Source organism: Sinocyclocheilus anshuiensis, unplaced genomic scaffold (assembly GCF_001515605.1).
Source record: "Sinocyclocheilus anshuiensis isolate Anshui unplaced genomic scaffold, SAMN03320099.WGS_v1.1 scaffold180, whole genome shotgun sequence".
NCBI lineage: Eukaryota > Metazoa > Chordata > Actinopteri > Cypriniformes > Cyprinidae > Sinocyclocheilus > Sinocyclocheilus anshuiensis.
In genome coordinates, this window is record NW_015554093.1 from 1544844 (window position 1) to 1567887 (window position 23044).

General features: G+C 37.4%; 2 protein-coding genes and 1 pseudogene across 4 annotated transcripts in view; 2 read left to right on the plus strand and 1 right to left on the minus strand.

The window, feature by feature from the left end:
* The window catches only part of LOC107669353 (Bardet-Biedl syndrome 1 protein-like), a 15002-nt gene extending 8387 nt beyond the window's left edge, over window positions 1-6615 (plus strand). The window contains exons 10-18 of one of the 2 annotated variants that reach the window (XM_016461531.1): window positions 2309-2429; window positions 2515-2604; window positions 3086-3154; window positions 3288-3357; window positions 3456-3614; window positions 4736-4869; window positions 4957-5091; window positions 5215-5298; window positions 5585-6615. In XM_016461531.1, coding sequence (XP_016317017.1) covers window positions 2309-2429; window positions 2515-2604; window positions 3086-3154; window positions 3288-3357; window positions 3456-3614; window positions 4736-4869; window positions 4957-5091; window positions 5215-5298; window positions 5585-5671 — 949 coding nt within the window. In that variant the 3' untranslated portion in view covers window positions 5672-6615. Of the gene's footprint in view, window positions 1-2308; window positions 2430-2514; window positions 2674-2806; window positions 2877-3085; window positions 3155-3287; window positions 3358-3455; window positions 3615-4735; window positions 4870-4956; window positions 5092-5214; window positions 5299-5584 lie in introns of both variants that reach the window. The other variant, XM_016461533.1, reaches the window with a different exon arrangement.
* Window positions 6616-7049: 434 nt separating this feature from the next.
* LOC107669400 (calpain-1 catalytic subunit-like) lies at window positions 7050-18716 on the minus strand (annotated as a pseudogene).
* Window positions 18717-21763: 3047 nt separating this feature from the next.
* Window positions 21764-23044, plus strand: part of LOC107669386 (phosphofurin acidic cluster sorting protein 1-like) — a 26507-nt gene continuing 25226 nt past the window's right edge. For both annotated transcript variants that reach the window (XM_016461588.1, XM_016461589.1), the window contains exon 1: window positions 21764-22153. In XM_016461588.1, the coding sequence (XP_016317074.1) occupies window positions 21999-22153 (155 nt within the window). In that variant the 5' untranslated portion in view covers window positions 21764-21998. The remainder of the gene's footprint in view (window positions 22154-23044) is intronic.

Genomic DNA, 23044 nt, shown 5'->3' on the forward strand with positions numbered 1-23044 from the left:
AGATCCCAGCCCACCTGTCCAGACTCCAGACAACCCATAACATTAGACATCCTCACAAAATGTATCCACACCCTCCGTACAGGTTACCAGCCTCTCAGTACAGCCCGCACACTCGACGCCATGTTCATTCTTGCCTTTTTCAATTTTCTTAGATGCTCGGAACTCATCATCTCTTCCAAATTCGATCCAAAAAATCAACCCGACCGTCTCAGACCTAACCGTACTCGATAGCGAAACAATTTATTTCTTAATCAAACAAAGCAAGACCGACCAAGCCAAGAAAGGTCATTTCAGCTACATTTTTAATCCCTCTTCTCCAATCCAACCATACCAGTCCATCTTCGAGCGCCTTATAATTATAAATTCTCAGGCTAAATTCCCACCACTATTTTTAGACGACTCCAAAAAACCTGTCACTCGCTTCTGGTTCCAAAAACTTCTCTGATCAGTCCTGCAATTGTCGGGCATTCCAGCAAAGAATTTCTCCAGCCTTTCTTTTCGCATCGGGGCAGCAACATCAGCAGCCCAAAAAAGGCCTCTCCAAGCAGCAGATCCAAACTCTAGGAAGATGGTCTTCAGAAGCTTATCAAAGCTACATCAGAAATAACCAGTTTCACATCAAAAAAGCCCACCAAACCCTCATTGGTCATCAAACAATTTATCAAAAAAGCCCACCAAACCCTCATTGGTCATCAAACCATTTAAAGTAATCACTCCGTTTAAAAAAATAAATAAATGAATAAAAAACTCTTACCTTTTCCATCCTACGGTCGGCGAGGCTTACCCGTCTGACGCCGTGAGTATTGAGCTCCCATCGGATGCCGGCGAGAGCCTCCCGACTAGACAACCTTACCTTTTCCATTCTGCGGTCTGCGAGGCTCACCCGTTCGATGCTGTGTGCTCCCGTCGGATGTCGGCGAGAGCCTCCTGGCCAGACAACTTTACATTTTCCATCCTACGGTCGGCGAGGCTTACCCGTTCGATGCTGTGTGCTCCCGTCAGACGTCGGCGAGAGTCTCCCGGCCACATAACTTTACTTTTCCGTTCGACGGTTGGCGAGGCTTAGCCGTCCGACGCCATGAGTCTCGACCTCCCGCCGAACGCTGTCAGAACCCTCTCAGCTAACCTCAAGTCTTTTCCCCCCGCCTGGCGAGGCTTACCCGTTCGATGTTCTGAGTCTGATACCCCATCGGATGCTGCGAGAGCCCTCCGAGTCGGGTTTTCCTTTTCTCTCTCCCCGCCCGGCGAGGCTTACCCGTCGGATGCAGCGAGTCTTGATCTCCCGTCGGGTGTCGCAAGAGTCCTCCTTGCCGGACGGCCCAAAGCCTTTTTATCTGCCAAACCGAGAGGACCCACACGTCCGCTAATTATATGTAAGCGTGAACTCGTGAAATACAGTATATTGATAATGACACAAAAGAACAGTATCATTGAAATTACTTTCAGAACTTTTTTTTTTTTCCAGCTGATGAATGATGAATGCATTGAAAGTCAATCCACCTGACTTTAAAGAGGCGCATTTAAAAGGCGGCAGACGACAACCACAAGTGCGCATATAATCCACTAAATGTTATCGTCCTTAGGTGGATGTAAATATAATGTGTGTAAATATCTAGTTATCTTTATAGTTATCATTCTTGGTGTGAACAGGGGCTGGTTGCATAAATTGCTTAGACTAGAAAATTAGCCATCTAATTTGTTTTCTTCTAGATTGGTTAAAACTGTTTAAAGTCAGTTACAAATAATGTAGACCGGACCAATTTGAATCAGAAAAGTGAGACTGATTATCTCTTGGCTAACTGCTAGTTGGTCAAACTAGTTCTTAAGACACAGTCTTAACATAGTGGCTATGTTTATGCAGTTAGCCCCAGGTTTTTACAGGCTGGGCATACGTTGAGCACGCAAAATTTCTTCAGACATTGTAACACTCGTGACATGACGTCATGATCTGTAGCAAGTAAAAAAATATGTAATATATACAATATACTCCACTTTCCTGCAGTGCTGAAAACCCGCAGCTTAATTGTTTGCATTCTTTTAATTCAGCTAATAGGTCACTCTGTGACTTATCAACAATCTATTGGTCACACGTCTTTAAGTGATACAAATTTACAGGCCAGAGTTCAACAAATCTGAATTTGGATTGCAGTGACATTTTTTGCATGAGCTTGCATTTCCAATTTCCAGCATTCACACATGCATATAAATGGTCAATGGAACGAAAAGTGTAGTGTTACTGCCCCTTCATTTGTGATAGCATGTTAAAAAGGCCAATTTTTCCAAATATTCAGTTCTTTTTGTGTTGAAGGGATTCCCCGAAGCCCAAGTACTGCATTGAGCTGTCCTCTCACCCAGTGGGACTGGTGAGGATGGGAAAGAATGTAGTTGTAGGATGTACTCATGAGACACTGCATGGTTACACTCAAAAGGTATGATAAATGAATCCATATCTGTCACAAAACAATAATGCCTCCAGAAATGATAATGCTAATTATCATACGAAATCTCCTTTAGGGGAAAAAGCTGTGGACGGCTTATTTGCCAGCCCCTGTTACCACCATGGCGCTGATGGACCTTCCCACACGAGGTTTCCAGGCTGTGCTGGTGGGTCTGGCCAACTGTGAAGTACACATGTACCGAGACAAAAATCTGATCAGCACCATCAAGACACCAGTAAGAACCATCTTGAATTCAAAACTCAGTGACATTCAGAAACATATCTAAGTTGAAGTCCCCGCAACTCCCCGATTTTACTGCCAGGATGTTCTTGTAATCATCATCAGAGACTTTCATTTATGTCTTACAGGACGTAGTGACAAGCATTTGTTTCGGGCATTATGGACGGGAAGATGGCACTCTGATAATGACCACCAAAGGTAGTAAAGCATGTTACGTGGTAGATAAAACAATTCAGGGCAACTATAACGCTGAACATATAAAGCATTTCAAATATCATAAACTGTATGTGGTCCAGGAGGAGGTTTGATTGTGAAGATCCTCAAGAGGACGGCTGTGTTTGATGACAGGGACTCGGCCCCTGGACCTCCAATAGCCCAGAGCATTCGTCTGAATGTGCCCAGTGCTGGTGGGTCTGGCCAACTGTGAAGTACACATGTACCGAGACAAAAATCTGATCAGCACCATCAAGACACCAGTAAGAACCATCTTGAATTCAAAACTCAGTGACATTCAGAAACATATCTAAGTTGAAGTCCCCGCAACTCCCCGATTTTACTGCCAGGATGTTCTTGTAATCATCATCAGAGACTTTCATTTATGTCTTACAGGACGTAGTGACAAGCATTTGTTTCGGGCATTATGGACGGGAAGATGGCACTCTGATAATGACCACCAAAGGTAGTAAAGCATGTTACGTGGTAGATAAAACAATTCAGGGCAACTATAACGCTGAACATATAAAGCATTTCAAATATCATAAACTGTATGTGGTCCAGGAGGAGGTTTGATTGTGAAGATCCTCAAGAGGACGGCTGTGTTTGATGACAGGGACTCGGCCCCTGGACCTCCAATAGCCCAGAGCATTCGTCTGAATGTGCCCAAGAAGACCAAGCTCTACGTGGACCAGACCTTGAGAGAGCGCGAAAATGCAGTTGGTTAGTGATTGATGCACCAAAGGAAATTTTGTTCATGAAACACCTTTGTTGAAATTAAAGTTTTCATTTAGCCAAAAACCGAAACGGTAAAATAAGGTTTTGGTAATTACATTTTGAAAACTGGGGAACTGAAGTTGGTATGTTGTTCAGGGTGTTTTTAGGTGAGAAAGTAAACCAGTCGTCGAAAAGTTCTTGGTAAAGCTACGTCTCAATATTTCAGATAAACAAATTTTACATATTATATGCATATCATATACACTACCAGTCAAAAGTTAGGAATAAGATTTTTTTTATGCTCACCAAGGCTGCATTTATTTAATAAAAAATGCAGTAAAAACAGTAATATTGTAAAATAGTATTACAATCACTGTTTTCTGTTTATTATATTTGAAATGCACTTTATTCTTGTGAATTGAGCAGCCATTACTTCAGTTTTCAACGTGACTTGATCTTTCAGAAATCATATCATCTCTAATATGCTTATTTGATGCTCAGTTATTATTTGTTTTTAAAATAAAAAAAGTTTGATTTTTGGCAAATATAAAAGCCTTTTCACACCAAAAATGAAATGAACAAGCCTCAGGCTGAAGGGAAAGTACATTTACGTCCTTGCAGTAGAATGCAGAAGAAGAAATTTCAACACACTTCAGCAATAAAAAAAGACACAAATGTTTGTCTAGAGTAATTAAAACATATTACTTGTAATGCGTTATACCTCCAACACTGATTATTAATAAGGGTTCTTATTATCAAAAAACATTTTTTTTCTTCTTAATAATTTTGTGGAAACCATGATACATTTTCAGGGTTCTTTGAATAAAAAGTTTAAAAGAACAGAATTTATTTGAAATAAAAATATTCTGTAACACTATAAAAAAAAATCTTTCTCACACCAAAATCTGAATGGTAGTGTATCATGGTATCCATAAAAATATTGATCAGCAAAAACTAATTTCAACATTGATAATAAGGAACAAATTACATTTTAAAATATATTCAAATAGAAATTTTTTTTTTTTTAATTGTAAGAATTTACAATATTGCTATTTTACTGTATTTTATCAAATAAATGCAGCCAAAACCTGAAAGATATGAGACTGTCGTTGTCTTTTTCTATGCAGCCATGCACCGAGCTTTTCAGATGGACCTGAGCAGGCTGCGTCTCGCTGCAGCATGGGCCTATGTCAAAGCCCTGGAGTCCAGCCTCACACCCATGTCAGCGAGCCTGACCGAGCCGCTCAAGATGAACGCTGTGGTGAGGTTGAGCAATTCTGAATGTGCTAACAAGATGACACCGGGTGGCTGATACCAACCTCAACTTCTGCTTCCTGTTTCTGCACAGGTTCAAGGGTTGGGCCCATCCTTCAAGCTTACACTGAACATCCAGAACACTGCAGCGTGCCGTCCAGTCATGAACCTAGCCATCAGTTTCCTGTACGATGAAAATTTGTACAGCATGAGGACGGCCTTTTTCAAGGTGACCTCAGTTGAACAGTTTCATTAATAATATTCTTTCTTGATATAAGCTAATTTTTAATGTGTAGTTATTGAAGTTGAGAAAATGTTTTACTGATAACAGTGAATTGTTGTGTGTCTGTAGATCCCCCTACTGGTTCCAGGGCTGAATTACCCCATTGACACTTTTGTGGAGTGCTTGAGTGACAAAGGCATCTCTGACATCAAAGTGAGACTCTCACCCTATTATCTTTGATGATAAAACAGAGTTTATCTAAAATGCCGTGGCATACATTTTCTATTCACATTAATATTTGCTCAGTCTCTTGCTTGAAACTGAAAATTCTATCAACATTCACCCAAACTGATGGGTTCTGCCACTGGTGCCATCTCAAAAAATAGGAGCATGACAACCCTGTACATTCCCATGATGCATGACATAAATGTTTATTACTGTACAACAAACTCTCTGGATGAAATCAAGCAGCTGTTTGATATTGCGTTTCTGATTTCAGGTGTTTGTGCTGAGGGAAGGAAAGAGTGCTCCTCTCCTCACCGCCCACATCAACATGCCTGTGAGTGAAGGACTTGCACTGAACTGAGAGCGAGTCGGACACGTCTAGCTGAGCTTCACAGGCGTCTTCAACTCTTGCTGTGCTCCTAGCAGCAGTTAGGCTTCTCCACAGAGCTGCCTGGAACGGAGAGCTTTTCATCACGGGAGTTAAGAGAAGCTTGCGCTGGCCGAAGAGCCGGTGCTTCCTGTAGCTTAGATCAGGATTGAGGGAGGCATGTCCTCACAGGTAATACCTCTGTACCTTTTAATGGCTAGTGATGGAGCGTTTGATTGATAGCTGCGAGGCCTTGCGCTCCACAGGTCATATAGTTTGGATGTAAGAGACATTCTGATGTTTAATTGTGGTAGTCATGTATATTTGTATTTAATTGCATATTGTTTATTCTTGATGTAATGATCACACACTTTATAACACAATTATGAGGCTTTATTGACTCACTTTTATTTTAATATATATTGAGAATCATTGCATAAACAGCCTGTTTAAGGCAATGTGGTAAGAAAAAGATTATTCACTACTTTTAAAGCACACACAAATGAAAGGGCACAAGGGTGAAAGGTCACAGGAGACTGACTCAAAGCCTCAATACTGACCAATCCTGCCTTAGCAACTTCACTATATTATCAGACAAGCTTTTGCTCTTCTTTTCTGTATATCTGTGGAAGTGTTTAGATAATTTCTGTAAAATTATGCTTAAAATTATCTGGGTTTACAGGTAATATAATAGTGACATGGTACCCAAAGAGGACGGACACACACAAACACCATATTTTCCCCTTTTCTGAATCTTTTAAGAGAAAAATCTGAGTGAGCATTAGTAACCAAAGGGGGCAGAACTTTGGAGAAAGGTCAGTTCATTCTCTATTTCAGTTATACTCTTACTCCCCTACACTACAGTGATGTAAGTTCAAATATTCTTTGGCTCAGATACTTTTTTTTTTGTTTAAATACTGCTTGTATGCATGTAAACTTTATACACACTACCATTTAAAAGTTTGGGGCTGGTTGGATTTTTTTGTGCTTTTGAAAGTAGTCCCTCATGCTCATCAAGACTGCATTTATTTGATCAAAAATACAGAAAACAGTAATATTATTCAAATTTAAATTATCTATAATCTTTAATTCTATTTTAAAATAATTGAAAATGTAATTTACTCCTGTGATGGCAAAGCTGAATTTTCAGCACCATAACTCCAGTCTTCAGTGTCACGTGATCCTTTAGAAATCATTCTAATATGCTGATTTGGTGCTCTAGAAACATTTCTATTATGTATGTGGAACATGTTTTTCTGGATTCTTTGATGAATATAAGGTTTAAAAAAATGTAACGTCAGAAATGTCTTAACTGTCACTTTTGATCAATTTTAATGCATCTTTACTGATTATAAAATATGAATTTCTTTTAAACAATCTTTCTGACCCCAAACTTTTGAGTTGTAGTGTAAACAAAAATCAGGTTCACTGCTTTTTCTGAGTATATTCTGTTGGCTGTTGCTTCTCGATCTTTGCTTTCCTTTCCTTTCATGTTGAATGAAAACTGTGCATCATGTCATATAGCTGATAGGTACCCACAGGTACCCACTTCATAAATACTGCTGAGGTTACAGGAGGCATGTAGTAAAGAAGATTAGGGACAGAGGAAGCACTGAGGAAGAGGAACATCCATCTAAGTAAACATAGTGAGGGTGATCCACTATAAGAAGAAAGGAAGAAAACAAAAGGGAGGGAAAATGTTGCAAACAGATATTACTGGGCTACAGAAAGATGAGATTTGCTATTGAAATTTCTAATTACTAATGACCAGTTAAGACTAACCTGGGTGAAGCTGAAGGATACCAATCCATCTTCATCAGTGTCCATTGTTTTAAAAGTTTCTGTTGGAATAAAAAGTGAACTCTTAGCACATCTAGTCCGTTCTTACAAAATATTTGTCTTAATGCTACACTGAATTTCGTCAATTTTCGGTAATTACACTGTAAAAATTACCATTAAAAAGATGGTGTTTTCTACTTGGCACACTTACTGAACATTGTCTCCAGGCGGATCAGACAGGACACAAAGCTGTCGAAGTCCACGTTGAGGTCTGGCTTTGCATAGCGCAGGATTATCAGTTGGAACAAGTTGTTGGTCAACTTGAAGCCTTACAGAATGTATAAATTCAAAAAGTCTGCATAAACATAATATACCACCGTAATTATAGATGTTGTGCTATTGAAAGAGTACTGCATGTGGCAGATACCTGCTGATTCTAGTGCCAGACGCATTTCATAAGAGCTCATTGTGCCAGACTTGTCCAAGTCAAACTTCCTAAACACCGCCTAGTAATTTATCGAAAGAAAAAAAAAGAGAGACCGTCAACATCTATACTACCATTCAAAAGTTTGGGGTCGGTAAGATTGTTAATGTTTTTGAAAGAAGTCTCTTATGCTCACCATGGCTGCATTTATATGATCAAAATAGTTAAAACAATAATACTGTTATAACTGAAAATGTTTTCTATTTGAATATATTTTAAAATGTAATTTATTCCTGTGATACAAACACCAGTCTTCATTGTCACATGATCCTTCTGAGATTCTAATATGCTGATTTGATGCTCAAGGAACATTTCTTATAATTATAAATGTTGAAAACAGTTCAAAAGAACAGCATTTATTAAAATAGAAATGTTTTGTAACACAAATGTCTTTACTGCCCCTTTTGATCAATATAACGCATCCTTGCTGAATAAAAGTATTAATTAAAAAATCTTGTTGACTCCAAACTTTTGAACAGTAGTGTTTGTCTAACATTATATACACCATAACGCAAGCATAAAATGTTGCCACTGACAAGATATCGTTTGATCTTCTCCCAGAGAACATGGAAGTCTGTCAGTCCCAGCTTTCCAGTGCCAGTTGTCTTCATGGCAGGCTAAGGTTTGACCAAGACTTTAAAGCATACTATTCACAGTATGACCTATAAAAATTGACCACAAATGCTAACATTCTTGAGTGTGGAGTCTTCAAAGGATACATCCATAAGATTTATCATGCCTCGACAGGCCTCTTTGTCAAATCCATCTGTTTTTATATCTTTATCTGTAAGAAGAACAATCATATGGACATTTTAAACTTCAGCTCACTCCTTTCAGGGAATATTTCTTGTTAAATATGACTTTATTTGCAGCACATGCGGAATGTTGTCAATTGCCACAGAACATAATTGTGAAACCTGTGAAATTTGCTTTATTTGTCTATAAGCACACTCACGTTTGCCAACAACCCGGTTCAGAATTATCTGGAGTTTCAACACATTGATCTCCATTTCCTGTAGACAAGAGTGAGTGAGTGAGTGAGTCAGTCACGCTATTGAGCACTACATCAACCCATGAAATCCTCCCCCTTACTGCTGTCTTACCGGCCCTGCCAGCTTTGTGAAAAGCGCCTTGAAGCCCTCGTCAATGTCACTTTCCTGGAGTGCAGGCTGCCATAGAAGCAACACATTATTTAGCAGCAAAACTCCTAGGATGCATCTGTGTGCAGTACTGTTGAAAACACTTTACAGGAAAACTCACCTCCTCTACATCTGCTGAAATTTCATCATCTAGCTCCCTATAGAGAAAAAAACATTCATCTTATTTTCTCTCAGCTCTGTTTTAATGTGTGCTATTTCAGTAGCTTTCATTAATAAGTCATTGAATATATATTAATGCTTTGCTAATATATATATATATATATATATATACACACACACACGTATATATATATATATACACACACACACATATATATATATATATATAAACTAACTTATTATGCAAGTGACATATCAATAGGATTTCAGTACAATAAACAGTCAGATTCAATAGTTTGCCAGGTCTTTCAAATCATCACCCACCGCCCCGTTGCTGATGTTGCAGTCTCATTGGAATAGGATGGCTATTCATCAACTATCAGAAATCCATTTATCTGGACCATCCATTGTACTGCAGCATTCGTAAGTGAATAAAACTATTTAAAAACAAGTCTTCATATGTTTCTACAGCCACTGTGCAAGTTTCTCTTTGTGAGGTTTGGTTAGCAGTGACTGAAACGCAGCTTTACACACAACTGCCAGTCTGCATGGAGAGGATCTTGAGACTCCAGTATAGCTTCAAACACCTGTTTACTGCTCAGCAGTGGCTTTTTTACAGCATCTGTATGACAGAAACTTCTTCATGTATTTCTACAGCCACTGTGCATGTTTCTCTTTGTGAGGTTTGGTTAGCGGTGACTGAAACGCAGCTTTACACACAACTGCCAGTCTGCATGGAGAGGATCTTGAGACTCCAGTAGCTTCAAACACCTGTCTGCTGCTCAGCAGTGGCTTTTTTACAGCTGCCATTACAATACAGTTCATTTGTTTGACAGAAACTTTCCTTAATAAATCTTTATCTGACCAAGATCTTCTGTGCTCTAAGTCACTCACAAATCTTTTGACAGTTCAATAATCTCTATTTGCTTTTCACAAGATATTATTTGTTTTGATGCCTTTTGCAAGACATTGCATTGTTTCATACTTTTCATCTTCCGTCTGAGATTGATACCAGTTGTCTAAAAAGATGTGGAAAAACAACACAAACAAATATCTGACTCTTTATTTGCCGAAATCCTATTGATATGTAACTTGCATAGTAATTTGGAACAGTGTATATATATAATGAAATTAAATGTTAACTTATTTATATTTCCAGATATTTGAACATAATTTAAAGCTTCATTATATATATATATATATATATATATTAACATTTATATGCACTTTTATACATATACAGCTTAATTAAAATATGATATTAAACAAATTCAGTTTGAAAAAATTTGATTGTAATATATTTATATTTCTAACCATTTTGAATATTTATTAATGCGCTGTAAAAATATATGAACCAAATTCAATCAAATTTTCAATTGTTCATGCTCTGTAAAAAGATAATATTAACCAAATTCGATCAAATTTTTATTTATTCATATTTCTAACCATTTGGAATATTTATTAATGCTCCATTAAAAACATTATACTAACCAAATTCAAATTATTCATATTGCTAATAATTTTGAATATTTAAATGCTCCATTAAAAATATTATATTAAAGGCAGGGTAAGCGATTTCTGGTAGCCAATGTTGATATTTGAAATCACCAAAACAAACACGCCCCTACCCCAAAAGCTTCTGGGGCTCAAAGGTGGAGGGGACGATGATATATTCCCCCGCTGGCAGGCAGAAACGCGAGCTCACCTCTCGAAGGTTGATGAAGAGCTCGGAACGAGCGCTGGACGTGTGGGTGAGGGAAAAAAATCACGCTTCAGATGCACACCCACCCAGCCCAGATACTGACGGGGAGGAAATTCAGATCATAACACACTGTACTGTATGTGTTGTCAGCTAACTAACCATGTGCAGGATCTCTCAGTGCTACGCTTCCTAAACTAACAATCAATCTGCAGTTCAGGCACTAACCTGACTGATAACAAATGGTTTACCGATGTTAATCAATGCTGATGAGTTTCATTTATCTGGCACACATCTCATACCTCTTCAGGTACCTGTAAGATTCAGAAATAAAGTTTAGAAACATTACTAATTAATAACAAATATGCATATTTAGTTATTTCTTTGTAATCAGTCACTTTTTTTCCTATAATATTTGTTATTTACACTAATATAATATATGAAACACTAGGGCTAGTTGTCACTTTTTAGTGAATAGAAGTGTTTCTTTTATTTGAAAAAAAGTCTGTATAAAACATATCTTAAAGGGGTCATATAATGCTACATGCACTTTTACAAGTTGTTTGAACTGAAATGTGTGTTGGCAGTGTGTGTACACAACCATCCTAAAATGATAAAAATCCACCCAGTGTTTTTTTGTTAATCTACTGAAATCTTCCCCCCTTTCTCAAATCGAGCCGATCTCAGATGCCTGTCTGTGTGACGTCAGTGTGTCACTGAAGATGCAGTGGATTATGTTTGTTTTTGAAGGGAATATGTTTGTTTTTGAAGGGAATGCGCCCTCATCTACATAAATGTGTCTATGTTCGCGCAAATAATTCTTGATCCAGCTTCACCTACAGAAGAAGTGAGTGTAATGTTTTTTTAACGAATCTTTGCAAATCGCCTTTCCTAATAATGTGCTAATTAGCAAGTTTCACGATGAATGCAGCTAAAGTAAACAGTCTCTCTGAGAGCAGCTCGGAAGAGAGGGGCGGGGTCAGCAGAGCTCATTAACATTTAAAGGAAAATGCTAAAAATCTGCATGCTCTGAAAAGTACGGAGCCCGGGAAGTCACCTGTAGGAGGAAAAAAAACAATCCGTGGCGACGGTTTTGCAATCCGTCCCCTCAGTTTATAAACCGTACTCACGAATTCTTAAACTGTTCCCTCGGTTTAACAAATCGTGCCCACGGATTAATAAACCGTACCCACGAATTTCCAATCCGTGCGCTCAGATTTTGTAAACCGTACCCACAAATTCATAATCCGTGCCCACGCTTTCGCAATCCGTTCCCTCGGGTTTGTAAACTGTACTCACGGATTCATGCAGCAAGCTCTTAGGTAGCCTACGTGTTAACGAATCATATTGTATATTGTTTTATATGCATTTAGAAGAAGGTTTTATCCAAAACGACTTACAAATGACTCCAAAGTCAGTCACAAAGCCAGGTTTATAATACAATAATAATCAAGTGCTAAGATTATCACAAAGATTTTGATGCACATCTTTCTTATTAAATCGTTGTATTCCACCTCGTACCGTTAAAATTGATAGAATCACTTAAGAGAATTTGCTGTAGGCCTATTCCACATAATAATATGCAATAAAACAATATACAATATGATTTGTTAACATGTAGGCTACCTAGGAGCTTGCTGCATGAATCCGTGAGTACAGTTTACAAACCCGAGGGAACGGATTGCGAAAGCGTGGGCACGGATTATGAATTTGTGGGTACGGATTCAAAAACCGAAGGTACAGTTTACAAAATCTGAGCGCACGGATTGGAAATTCGTGAGTACGGTTTATTAATCTGTGGGCATGATTTGTTAAACCGAGGGAACAGTTTAAGAATTCGTGAGTACGGTTTATAAACTGAGGGGACGGATTGCAAAACCGTCGCCACGGATTGTTTTTTTTTCTCCTACAGGTGACTTCCCGGGCTCCGTAGAAAAGAGCTGTTTTTGACAGGGTAAAAAAGGTGTTTTTTTACACTACCATTGAGAAATTTTAACCAAACTATGTTACAGACTTTTCATTAAGACCCTAAAGAATCATATCAACTTGTGGAAAATGGGCATCATATGACCCCTTTAAAGCCATATAGTTGTGAGATAAAGCCTGTGTGACAAATTGCCCCAGTCTTCTCTGTAATACGTACAAATATTTAATAAAAAAACAATTCATTCTAGATATTTAAAAAGCATTTAGAAGCTGATTGATTCTGATGAACAGATATTACCCAACCCTCTTAAATTACTTATAAAATTAGTTTTCTACCTCATAAATGGCAAATCCAATCGTTTCCATGTCTTTGCCCTCCCGACGTAACTTCCTGCGATTCTTCTGCATCAGGGCCACTAGAAAAGTGCAGTCTTCTTGACTCTCAGTATCTGGTTCCTGCAAGACTATTTTAAACTGGGGATTGATCCAAAATGTTGCTGTGTAGAGAGAAACAGATTTTAATGCGAGATGTATGATGAGTATGTAATGTCAGTTCACAAGCATTCTAAAGACTTTCATAGGGAACGTGCCTAGATAATTCCTGCAGCCGCCAGCAGTGCTTCCTCTTCTCCATTCACCAGGATACACGGCTGTGATCCACTTCTTCACCTCGCTGCTCTGTAGCGCATCCGGCGTCAGATTACAGATCTCTAGTCTGCTGAACTCTCGCATGAAGTCACTGAATGACATCCTGTGTGTGGACAATACTCATATTTAAAACTTGAAGGAATAGTTCAGAAGATATTTTGCTAAATGTTTCAGTGCTTTAAAATGTTTCAGTACAATGAAAGTTATTGGGGTCCAATGTTGCTTTTGACCCCACTGACTTTCATTATATGGATAAAAACAGCTGAAGCATTCTTCAAAATATTCTTCACAAATTTTGTGTTCCACACAAGAAAGTTTAATTATATATATATATATAGTTAAAAACTAATATGCAAGTGAGGAACAAATTATACTGATATAAAAAGAATAACACAAGAAACACACCAGAATTCTCCATCCTCTTGGTAGTTGTGCAGAGGGACCTTACAGATGCGTCAATTTCACGCCATTCCCTTGACCTGAATCGACAGATGGTGATAGTATTCAACAAAGCTATTTGATATTGTTCATTATTATTTTAGGAATAATTTTCCCCATCCACCCCTCCTCTTCACATCACTCTCACTCATCACTCCAGGGTCCCGTCCACTCCACCTCTCCCCAATGGTTTCTGATGTGCAACAGCTTGGTGGGCTTCCCTCTATACTCCGCCTGGCCAACAACAGTGAATTGTCTGTAACTGGTTGAGTTTTTTTTGTCAATAAAAATCCAGCACTCACCTCCTCCACTCCAGTAATGGAGTATGCGTGGCCTTTCACTAGTTTTTTAAAGGTGATCGCCTCCATGTCAAAGAAACTCGTAATCTAAAAGTGAATATAAAATAAACTTTAGTACTTCTGAATATATTAACAACAAACCAAATATGAGATAATAAAGTTTGGTTAGCATGGCCCCTGCTGGTAGATACTGAAATAGCACCATTTAAACCAAAAAGCTTTATATTATTAAAAAAGTATAATTGTATTATATTATATCATATTGTATTGTCTGGTGACCCTACATAGAACAAGCGATTTGGAAGATGGGTGGATATTCTATTCTATTCTATTCTCCCGCAACCCTACATTGAATATTACAAATTTTATATTAAACAAATTAAATCAAATTTTAATTTATTTACATTTGTAACTACTTGAATAATATATATATTATATTATATTATATTATGTGACCCTGGACCACAAAACCAGTCATAAGGGTCTAAATTAAATTATTTCAATGTATTATTATAAATATATAATAATATATAAATTATTATTAAATTATTTTAAATTGAGATTTATCCATCTGAAAGCTGAATAAATAAGCTTTCCATTGATGTATGGTTTGTTATGATAGGACAATATTTGGCCGAGATACAACTATTTGAAAATCTGGAATCTGAGGGTGCAAAAAAATCTAAATACTGAGAAAATCGCCTTTAATGTTGTCCAAATGAAGTTCTTAGCAATACATATAACTAATCAAAAATTAAGTTGTGATATATTTACGGTAGGACATTTACAAAATATCTTCATGGAACATGATCTTTACTTAATATCCTAATGATTTTTGGCATAAAAGAAAAAATGATCATTTTGACATGTACAATGTTTTTTTTTGCTATTGCTACAAATATACCCCAGCGACTTAAGACTGGTTTTGTGCTCCAGGGTCACATATTATATTATATTCATTGTAGGGGTTAAAAAGTTTGAAACGGACTAAGATTTTCCCAGACTGCTGTATTTTATGTATGTCACAGTTCAAAATGATACCAGCTTGCTCTAGAAATTACAACATTTTGACTTGATTGGTTATGTTGTTCCTGAGCACTAACATCTATGGAGCAGCCCATCAGGGAGCCTCTCTCCACAGCTCTTCTGATGATGCTGAAGAGGTTGGGTGGAGCTTTTTTCAGCTCATACATCTCTGTCACTCCTCCAGTGAAGTCCTCAAACCCCTCAGACGTACAGCCTCCCGACAGAGCCTCGTAGCAGCCGTTCAACCTGTCACATCCATAACAGTGAACTCGTTACACAAGCAAACAAGATCCTGGGCTGAAGACTACCTGTGAAAACTACCCTTCTTACTTTGCATATGCCTTCTCCACCAGGGCGCTCCAGAACTCTGCTCCCTCAGCTGAGTGGACGAAAAGTAGCTTCCCGTCTCTGACAGGCAGCCGGTCATCAATCACCACATCCACCCAGTCCCCGAACTGCCAAAACTAGAAAATCCATGTCACAAATCATCATGTCACAATTATTGTAATGAAAAAGATGACAACTCTGAAGATTTGACATTCTCTTACTATGAAATTTTGTTGGTTTCTGTGGAAATGTTCATAATGCCTAAATGCACCCATGTCTGATATTGACGACAGTTAGAGATTTTGCAGTTTTTCAACTTGTAATTACGAGTTTGACATGAATGGTTTTTACTAGTCAGGAAACTTGTAATTACCGAGATGACATGAATGCAGCATTAAACACCAGTGCACACAGTGGGGGGATGGGTGTACTATATTTTTGGAATTCACTGTAAATATTCATAAAATTATGTGTTGAATGTCCCAGATCACAATCTTCAGTATTAGGCCTCAACAATAAGGATTTGTTTTCCTGCTATCTTAATTGGTCCAGTCATTTTTTTTATTGCCCCTAATATTATTAATATTACATTTTTAGCAACACATTTCTATATACTATATAATACACTACCAATCAAAATTTTGGGGTCAGTATAATTTTTAGGAGTTAACACTTTTTTTCAGAAAGGACACATTAAATCGATCAAATGACATTTATAATATTACAAAAGGTTCCTGTTTCAAACAAATACATTTTTTTTGAACTTTCTATTCATCAAAGAATCATCAAGAAAAATGTATCATGGTTTCCACAAAAATATGAAGCAGCACAACTGTTTTCAACATTGATAGTAAGAAGAAAAGAAGATAACAATAAGAACATTTCTTGAGTAGCAAATATTAGAATGACTTCTGAAGGATCATGTGACACTAAAGACTGGAGTAATGATGCTGGAAATTCAGCTTTCAGGAATAAATGACATTTTAAAATATATTAAAATAGAAAACAGTTATTTTAATAATATTTCATAATATTACTGTTTTATTGTATATTTATGAGCATTTGCTTGGTGAGCATAAGAGACTTCTTTCAAAAACATTTTAAAAATCTTAACAATCCGAAACCTTTGAAGACTAGTGTATTTTATTAAACATTAGGTTTCTGGTTCCAAAAAAGATATATATTTGATAACTACATACATTTGATATATTTTAAATATGCAATAACAATTTGTGCATTTCTCTTCCTATGTAAACATTAGTACACTAGGTGCTGCTGGCTGTTCTCCAAGTCTCTCTGCAGCACTAATGCTCTGGACATTACACGCATTCACTGAGTGACTGAGCCTAAATGGCTCCTGGCTGGAGAACAGAAGGGGAATTTGGCAGAGGCGAGTTAAATGTGGCCATTTCATTTTCTGGGTGAGGCTTGTATATACAGTCATTGCAGCAGACAGGGTGGGCTGACGTTTAGGTTTAGACGTTTTGCTTAATGTAGATCTGCTGAGCTATGGAGAATCAAATGGAAGTGGAACAGATTGGTTTACATGCTGCATTGAAGAGAAGGACATGTCTTGGATTTTTCACAAAACCACAGTTTGGGCAATGTGGCAGAAAATTAACTAATGGGTTCTAAATTTATTTCTTCAATACTTATAAAATATCCATTTTCTTGTATGACTGAGGGCATAGATTACCTTTATCTACACAATGTCTTTCTTTTATAAATAACTGTCCATATAATTAAAGGTGCACTCAGTAATATATAATTATACTTCATAACATTAGAATTCTAATTCTATATTATACATTTCTACATAATACATAAATGTATTCATATACATGTATATATTAACTATAAAATTAATATTATAATGTTAATTAGAAAAAACAAATCTGCGTGTATTGTGTTCAATACCTGGAAGTGGAAGATTCCAGCATATTGCTGATGGAAGCTCTGGCCATGAGGCACCACTCGATGCAGCAAGGGTTCATTGAGGGTAAGGCACGCAATGGCTGCCAGCAGCCAACAATCACCTACAATCAGTATATTAAACATTATTGCATTATTAATATTAAACACAATAATTTGCACTATTGAACTAAACAATCAATACTGAACTGAATTGAGCTGATCAACGACATTATTATCATCTGTAGCTGAACTGAGTTTGTCTCATAAATAATGAACTTTGCAACATTCCCACTGTTATTGACCTAAACTGAATCAACACTGAACAAAACAGCTGAATAATAACAAAAATGGTCTTTTCAGAGCTGCTTTACAGCAGACTATATAAATAAAAATGACTTGATTAAACAAACAAGCAAAAAACAGCTGAGATTAACCTATCATGCTTCATTACTCTGGCAACAATATGATCATCGGCAAAAAATAAATAAATAAACTAAAACTAATTCTCTTGTTTGTGGCGGGAAAGCACCCATGCCATGTTTTTGAGTTCTTCATTGGTTTTGTTCAGTTTTAGTAGCTGCTTGTTTTACCTAGAGCTCCTTGGCAGATGTCAGTGCGTGTGGCCCCGTCTACGATAAAGTGTGGGTCAGTGCAGAACTCCTGCGGTACACAGAGAAGACCTATGGGTCAGACAGGGCATAGAAATGACCGGAACATCTCTGCTTGACAGATAAATAGATGTTGATCATCCAGTGTTGCCTTTTTTACTGTTATATTATTTTGCAAGTAAAACATGGGGGTGAGAAAATTATGATTTTTTTTATTTTGTGGGTGAACTATTATGCAAATACACATGCAAATGTAAATTTGTTAGCAAAGACTTTGCATAAATTATGTAGGCTGATTTATTTTAAATGTATGTTTTTGCTCTCACTAGGGTTGAAATATTGGCCCAAACTACAGACTCAGTTTATTCCAATGTTCTCACCGTGGGCCTCATCCAGCGAACACCTTTGGTTTTGGCAGAGCTGGGGCCCAACTCCTTGAATCCTAAAGAAGACTGCTGGGCTGGAAATGTTTCATCCTCAAACAGACATCCACTCTGAAGGCAATGGGCATGCAAGGTTTCAAAATCTTGGCCCAAGAACTTCAGGGCCATATTGTTTTGACCCAATCCCTCATTTCGATCCCATTCGCTCCTCAAACGAGCAGCGACTCCCATGGCGCAAATTGGCTCCATCCAGGACAGAGCTGTCAGAGACACCCCAAAAATATGTATCATTTATTTATTTATTTACTATCATTTCTACCCCCCAAATTAACTATTTACAAGCAGATGTAATATAATATCCTTCCACCCATTATGTTTATATGGTAAGTGTTTAAATATAACACACATACAGCTTCTGCTGTTGCCAACCACTCATGAAGAGAGTGAAAACATTTGACAACATCAAGATAAACTTTCCAATCTAGGCTTCTTCCAATTGTAAAAGTATTGCAAATTACCTTATAATGGCACTCTCCAAATCCAGATATGAGTATCCTTGCAATGAGGTCCTGTTCAATTAACTAACATAGCATGTTAGGCTTTGTCCCAGCATGTAAAGGCTGCTGTAAGGGACTGCAGTGCGCACGTGTGTATAATGCTCCCAAATGTTACTATTTAATATCAGACAAGGAGTTATGTTCCTCTAGAGGGCGCAAGGAGGCCCAGAAAGCAGAATCCTGCATTGAGATGTATTGTTTTTTGCCATACTGGAGACATTTGTACATTAATATTTTTACATTATATGTTAGTCTACAAATTCCAAGTACTGATATATACAGACCTAAACAACCTCTATCATTTTTTTTTTTTAAACAGTGCATTATTGAATAACCAAACATCAAGACAAGTGCAGAGAAAAGTAACAGATTACATGTGACAACGTCGTTACTGTGCAGCGGTCGAATTTGAATAGACATTAATTCGGAAAATACATTGTGAAGAATTCAAATAGTTAAATTATTAACATAATTATTATTTAAATCCCACAGTACCTGACCCGCTGGAGAATACGCTTGAGCCACGCCCAGTTTCATTGCAGATATTGTGACTGCGGCAAACCATTACATATAAGTTTCTTCTCAATTGGCCAGCCATATAACAGACATATTTATAATGTTTTATTTTTTTTAAAGAATACGTTTTAATTTAAACCATTAAAAAGTACTACAACCTGTCTAGATTAGAATACTAAACCCTTACCACTCATTCCTCAGCATACTGAAAGATTAAATGCGGAGTTACTGCCATCTACAGGCGAATACTGGCGATTTTTAAAAACGTCCTAGGCAACAAGAGTGTTTGTGAATTCTACATTTTTATTGTTCTTCATAATTTAAAAAAGAGCCTCAAGCTGTATAAATTTAAATGTCTCCCCTACCGAATATATAAAAACAGTTCTTGACTATGAATTGTGCACTATAAAATCCATACCAGTTTGGAATACGTTCAAATCAAATGATTACATAATGCCCAAAAGGGGGCAGCAAAGAGCTGCAGTAATGTGACTGTCATCTGATTGTTGTTTTAAATATGACCCATATTAAAAACCTATAGGGACAGAGAGAGAGAGAGAGAGAGAGAGAGAGAGAGAGAGAGAGAGAGAATTAGAAGCATCTTGTCCTTTGATGGAAAGCTTGATTATCTGCAGTCTTCAGAGCTATGTTAGATTGTGTGCATAAAAGACAGCATCCTTCACGTGTTTGATTCTGGTGTCTGATTACTGTGTAGGCCTATATGAGAGATCATATCAGAACAGACTAAAACAAACATGCATTTAACTCAGTCCTGTTTTGTACTTGATTTTGCTTGTCATGCATCCAAATGGGCTACAAACAGGAAGTGGGAATGTGTAGGAAGTATGTTGCATAGGGTGACCATACGTGCCATTTTCCCAGGAAAATGAAAATCCTGGCCAGGATTTCTATATTGCCTAAAATATCTAGGTTTTGGCTTTGTTTGCATGTGCAGACCGATTAGTATACTGTATAGTAAAAGCACAGCCCTTAACATTTCCAGGACAGTCTTAAAATAGAGCAGACTTTAACCTTTAGGGAATAGCCTACATGTATTCAGTTTCAGCTTTATCCAAAAGGATTCAAATGCAGAAAGTGTAAGGAACTCTGGGCTCTTTTTGATTATTCTTTGGCAGTCTGCATGTTTCAGTACTTGATGTCATGAAACTTCACTTCTCTCTGGCTTCAATCTGTCAGGGAGAGATAAACTACAAATGGTGCCAGCGTGGGTGGCTGCAGTGTTTTAGGAGCTGCCACTACCATAATAGATTCAAGTGGGTTGCATTTTAAAAAGAAAATACATAGAAAGAGAGCAACAGAGGGACATAAATATAAACTTATGACTTAATATTTTCTGTCGTTTCAAACAGTTTCAGTTGAAGCGACAGTCTAAAACATTTAAGATGGTTTGCTGATTTAGCAAGTGGCCAATGCCCCTAAGTCAGCACACAAGCCTAACCAGGTCAGGGGATAATCTAAAACCAGCAAACCCACTTAGACTGGTTTAGTCTCAATATGTAAATAAGCTTTTTTTTCATACACTAATAATGCACATGGAGAAGTAGAAGTTGATTAATATTGTGCTAATATGACAAACTGCAGGTGCTAGTGACCTTTGTTAATCAACTGAAAATAAATACCAGATATTAATACTCCATCTATGTGCTTGCAATGTGACAAACTAGAGCAATCCCATTATAATCAATTATACTGTCTGTCTACATAGTTCTAAACCAGGGTCTGGGGCCCACAGAGTGCATGTGCAAATGTTAAAATTCAAATAATTCAATTGATTTATTTTTTTTTTTTACATTAAGTTATATTTATGAAAAAATCCATTAAATAATAAATCTGTGACAATATATAAATGAAGCGCAATGTGCTCATAATTCATCAGCTGCAGCTACAACCTTGGCAAATCAAATGTTTTGTCTCATAATGAATATAGAATTATATAAAATGTTTTTAATACAAAAATTACAAAAATTATATTATTGGAAATCCAAAAATTAGGCTATATTATTAGATCTGTATTTATTTTGTATTGTTTGTTATTTCGAATAGCCTACTGACTAGTAGTTCTTAGGGGATCTCAGTAGCTACTCAAAACAAGCGACGCGTTCAGTTTTGTTGCGTCGCGTCGCTTGCTTGCAGTACGTACTACGTGCGTCTTAATGAGAGGCGTTGCTTTACTATATGTTTTTATAAAAGAGATTTCCGCTTCCTGCTGTTGTTTTAAACGTTCGATTGATCACAAGCTGATTACAAGCCGGCAGCTGAACTCAACTGACTGACCGCAGCAGCAACAACTGTGTAGTTTCCTATGAATCCACCGCTGAGCGGAGGCGGGAACATTAAGAGGCTCGTGCCATGAAAGTGTCCATATCTGACCAGACTTCATGCACGAGCGAGTGTCTAAACTGACCGAGACCGGCAGCACAGCACCCGAGACGTCAGCATGTCGGAGCGAGGAGGGCTTCAGCAGCGAGCGGGAGCTCCGTCTCCCCACTTGCAGCCTCTCAGGACGGTCACGATTTCTTCGAGTCGCCCGGTTCAGATGAACCTGTTCGCGACATGGGAGATTGACAGCTCCTCTCCCAGCTGTGTGCCCAGGTACGCCGCTTCTTTACTTTCTAGTAGACATGCGCATTTTTTTGTACAGTCGCCAATAGAGCTACTTTGTACCAGAGTAAATTGTTAATCCAGATCACGCTGCACTGGAAATCACATGAAACACTGGTTTCTTACTTTAGACCAGGGGTTTTCAAACTTTACACACCCATATTCTGTGCCAAGCAGTTTGAACATTTGTACGTTTATGTTACTTGTAACGTTACATGCTTTATTTAACAAAATTACGATGAAGTAATTCAGCTGTCAAGTTCAAGTTCATACTAGCTAGTATTTAGTTCAGTAGTATCATAATAGGCTATATTTAATTAGTCACTAGTACTCCATCATTAGATAAGACTAGTACTTATTACTTTTCTCCTCCACTAATATGTAATTATATTTGTATTAAAATGAGTTTAGTTTTTGTAATTATTATATATTAGGACTGTAACACTTGTTTATATTTTACCAACACTTTGCAAATGCTAAATATTAATGCCTATATATATATATATATATATACATATACACACACACATGTATATATAAATTTTTTTTTTTCTCTCCATCAATTAATTTTTGGCCAAGATCTTGTATTGATCTCATGCTCCCTGAATCACTCTTTCACAGTTTGAGCCCAATGAATCTTGTCATTGTCATTCTGGAATATAAGACATGGTTGTTTAAAGGCGTCGATTTTTACGAAGCTCATCGGTCTGAAAAAGCGAGGTGTGCTGTGATTGGCCAGCTATCCAATGCGGGGTTGAAAGAATTGTTGCCAGTATGTAGCCAAAACGTTTGCCAAAACATGCCAGTATCATATATTAATCTGCAATAATGATCCGATCCAATCCAAGCCTAGACTCTTCAGTATTCGCTAAATATACAGTA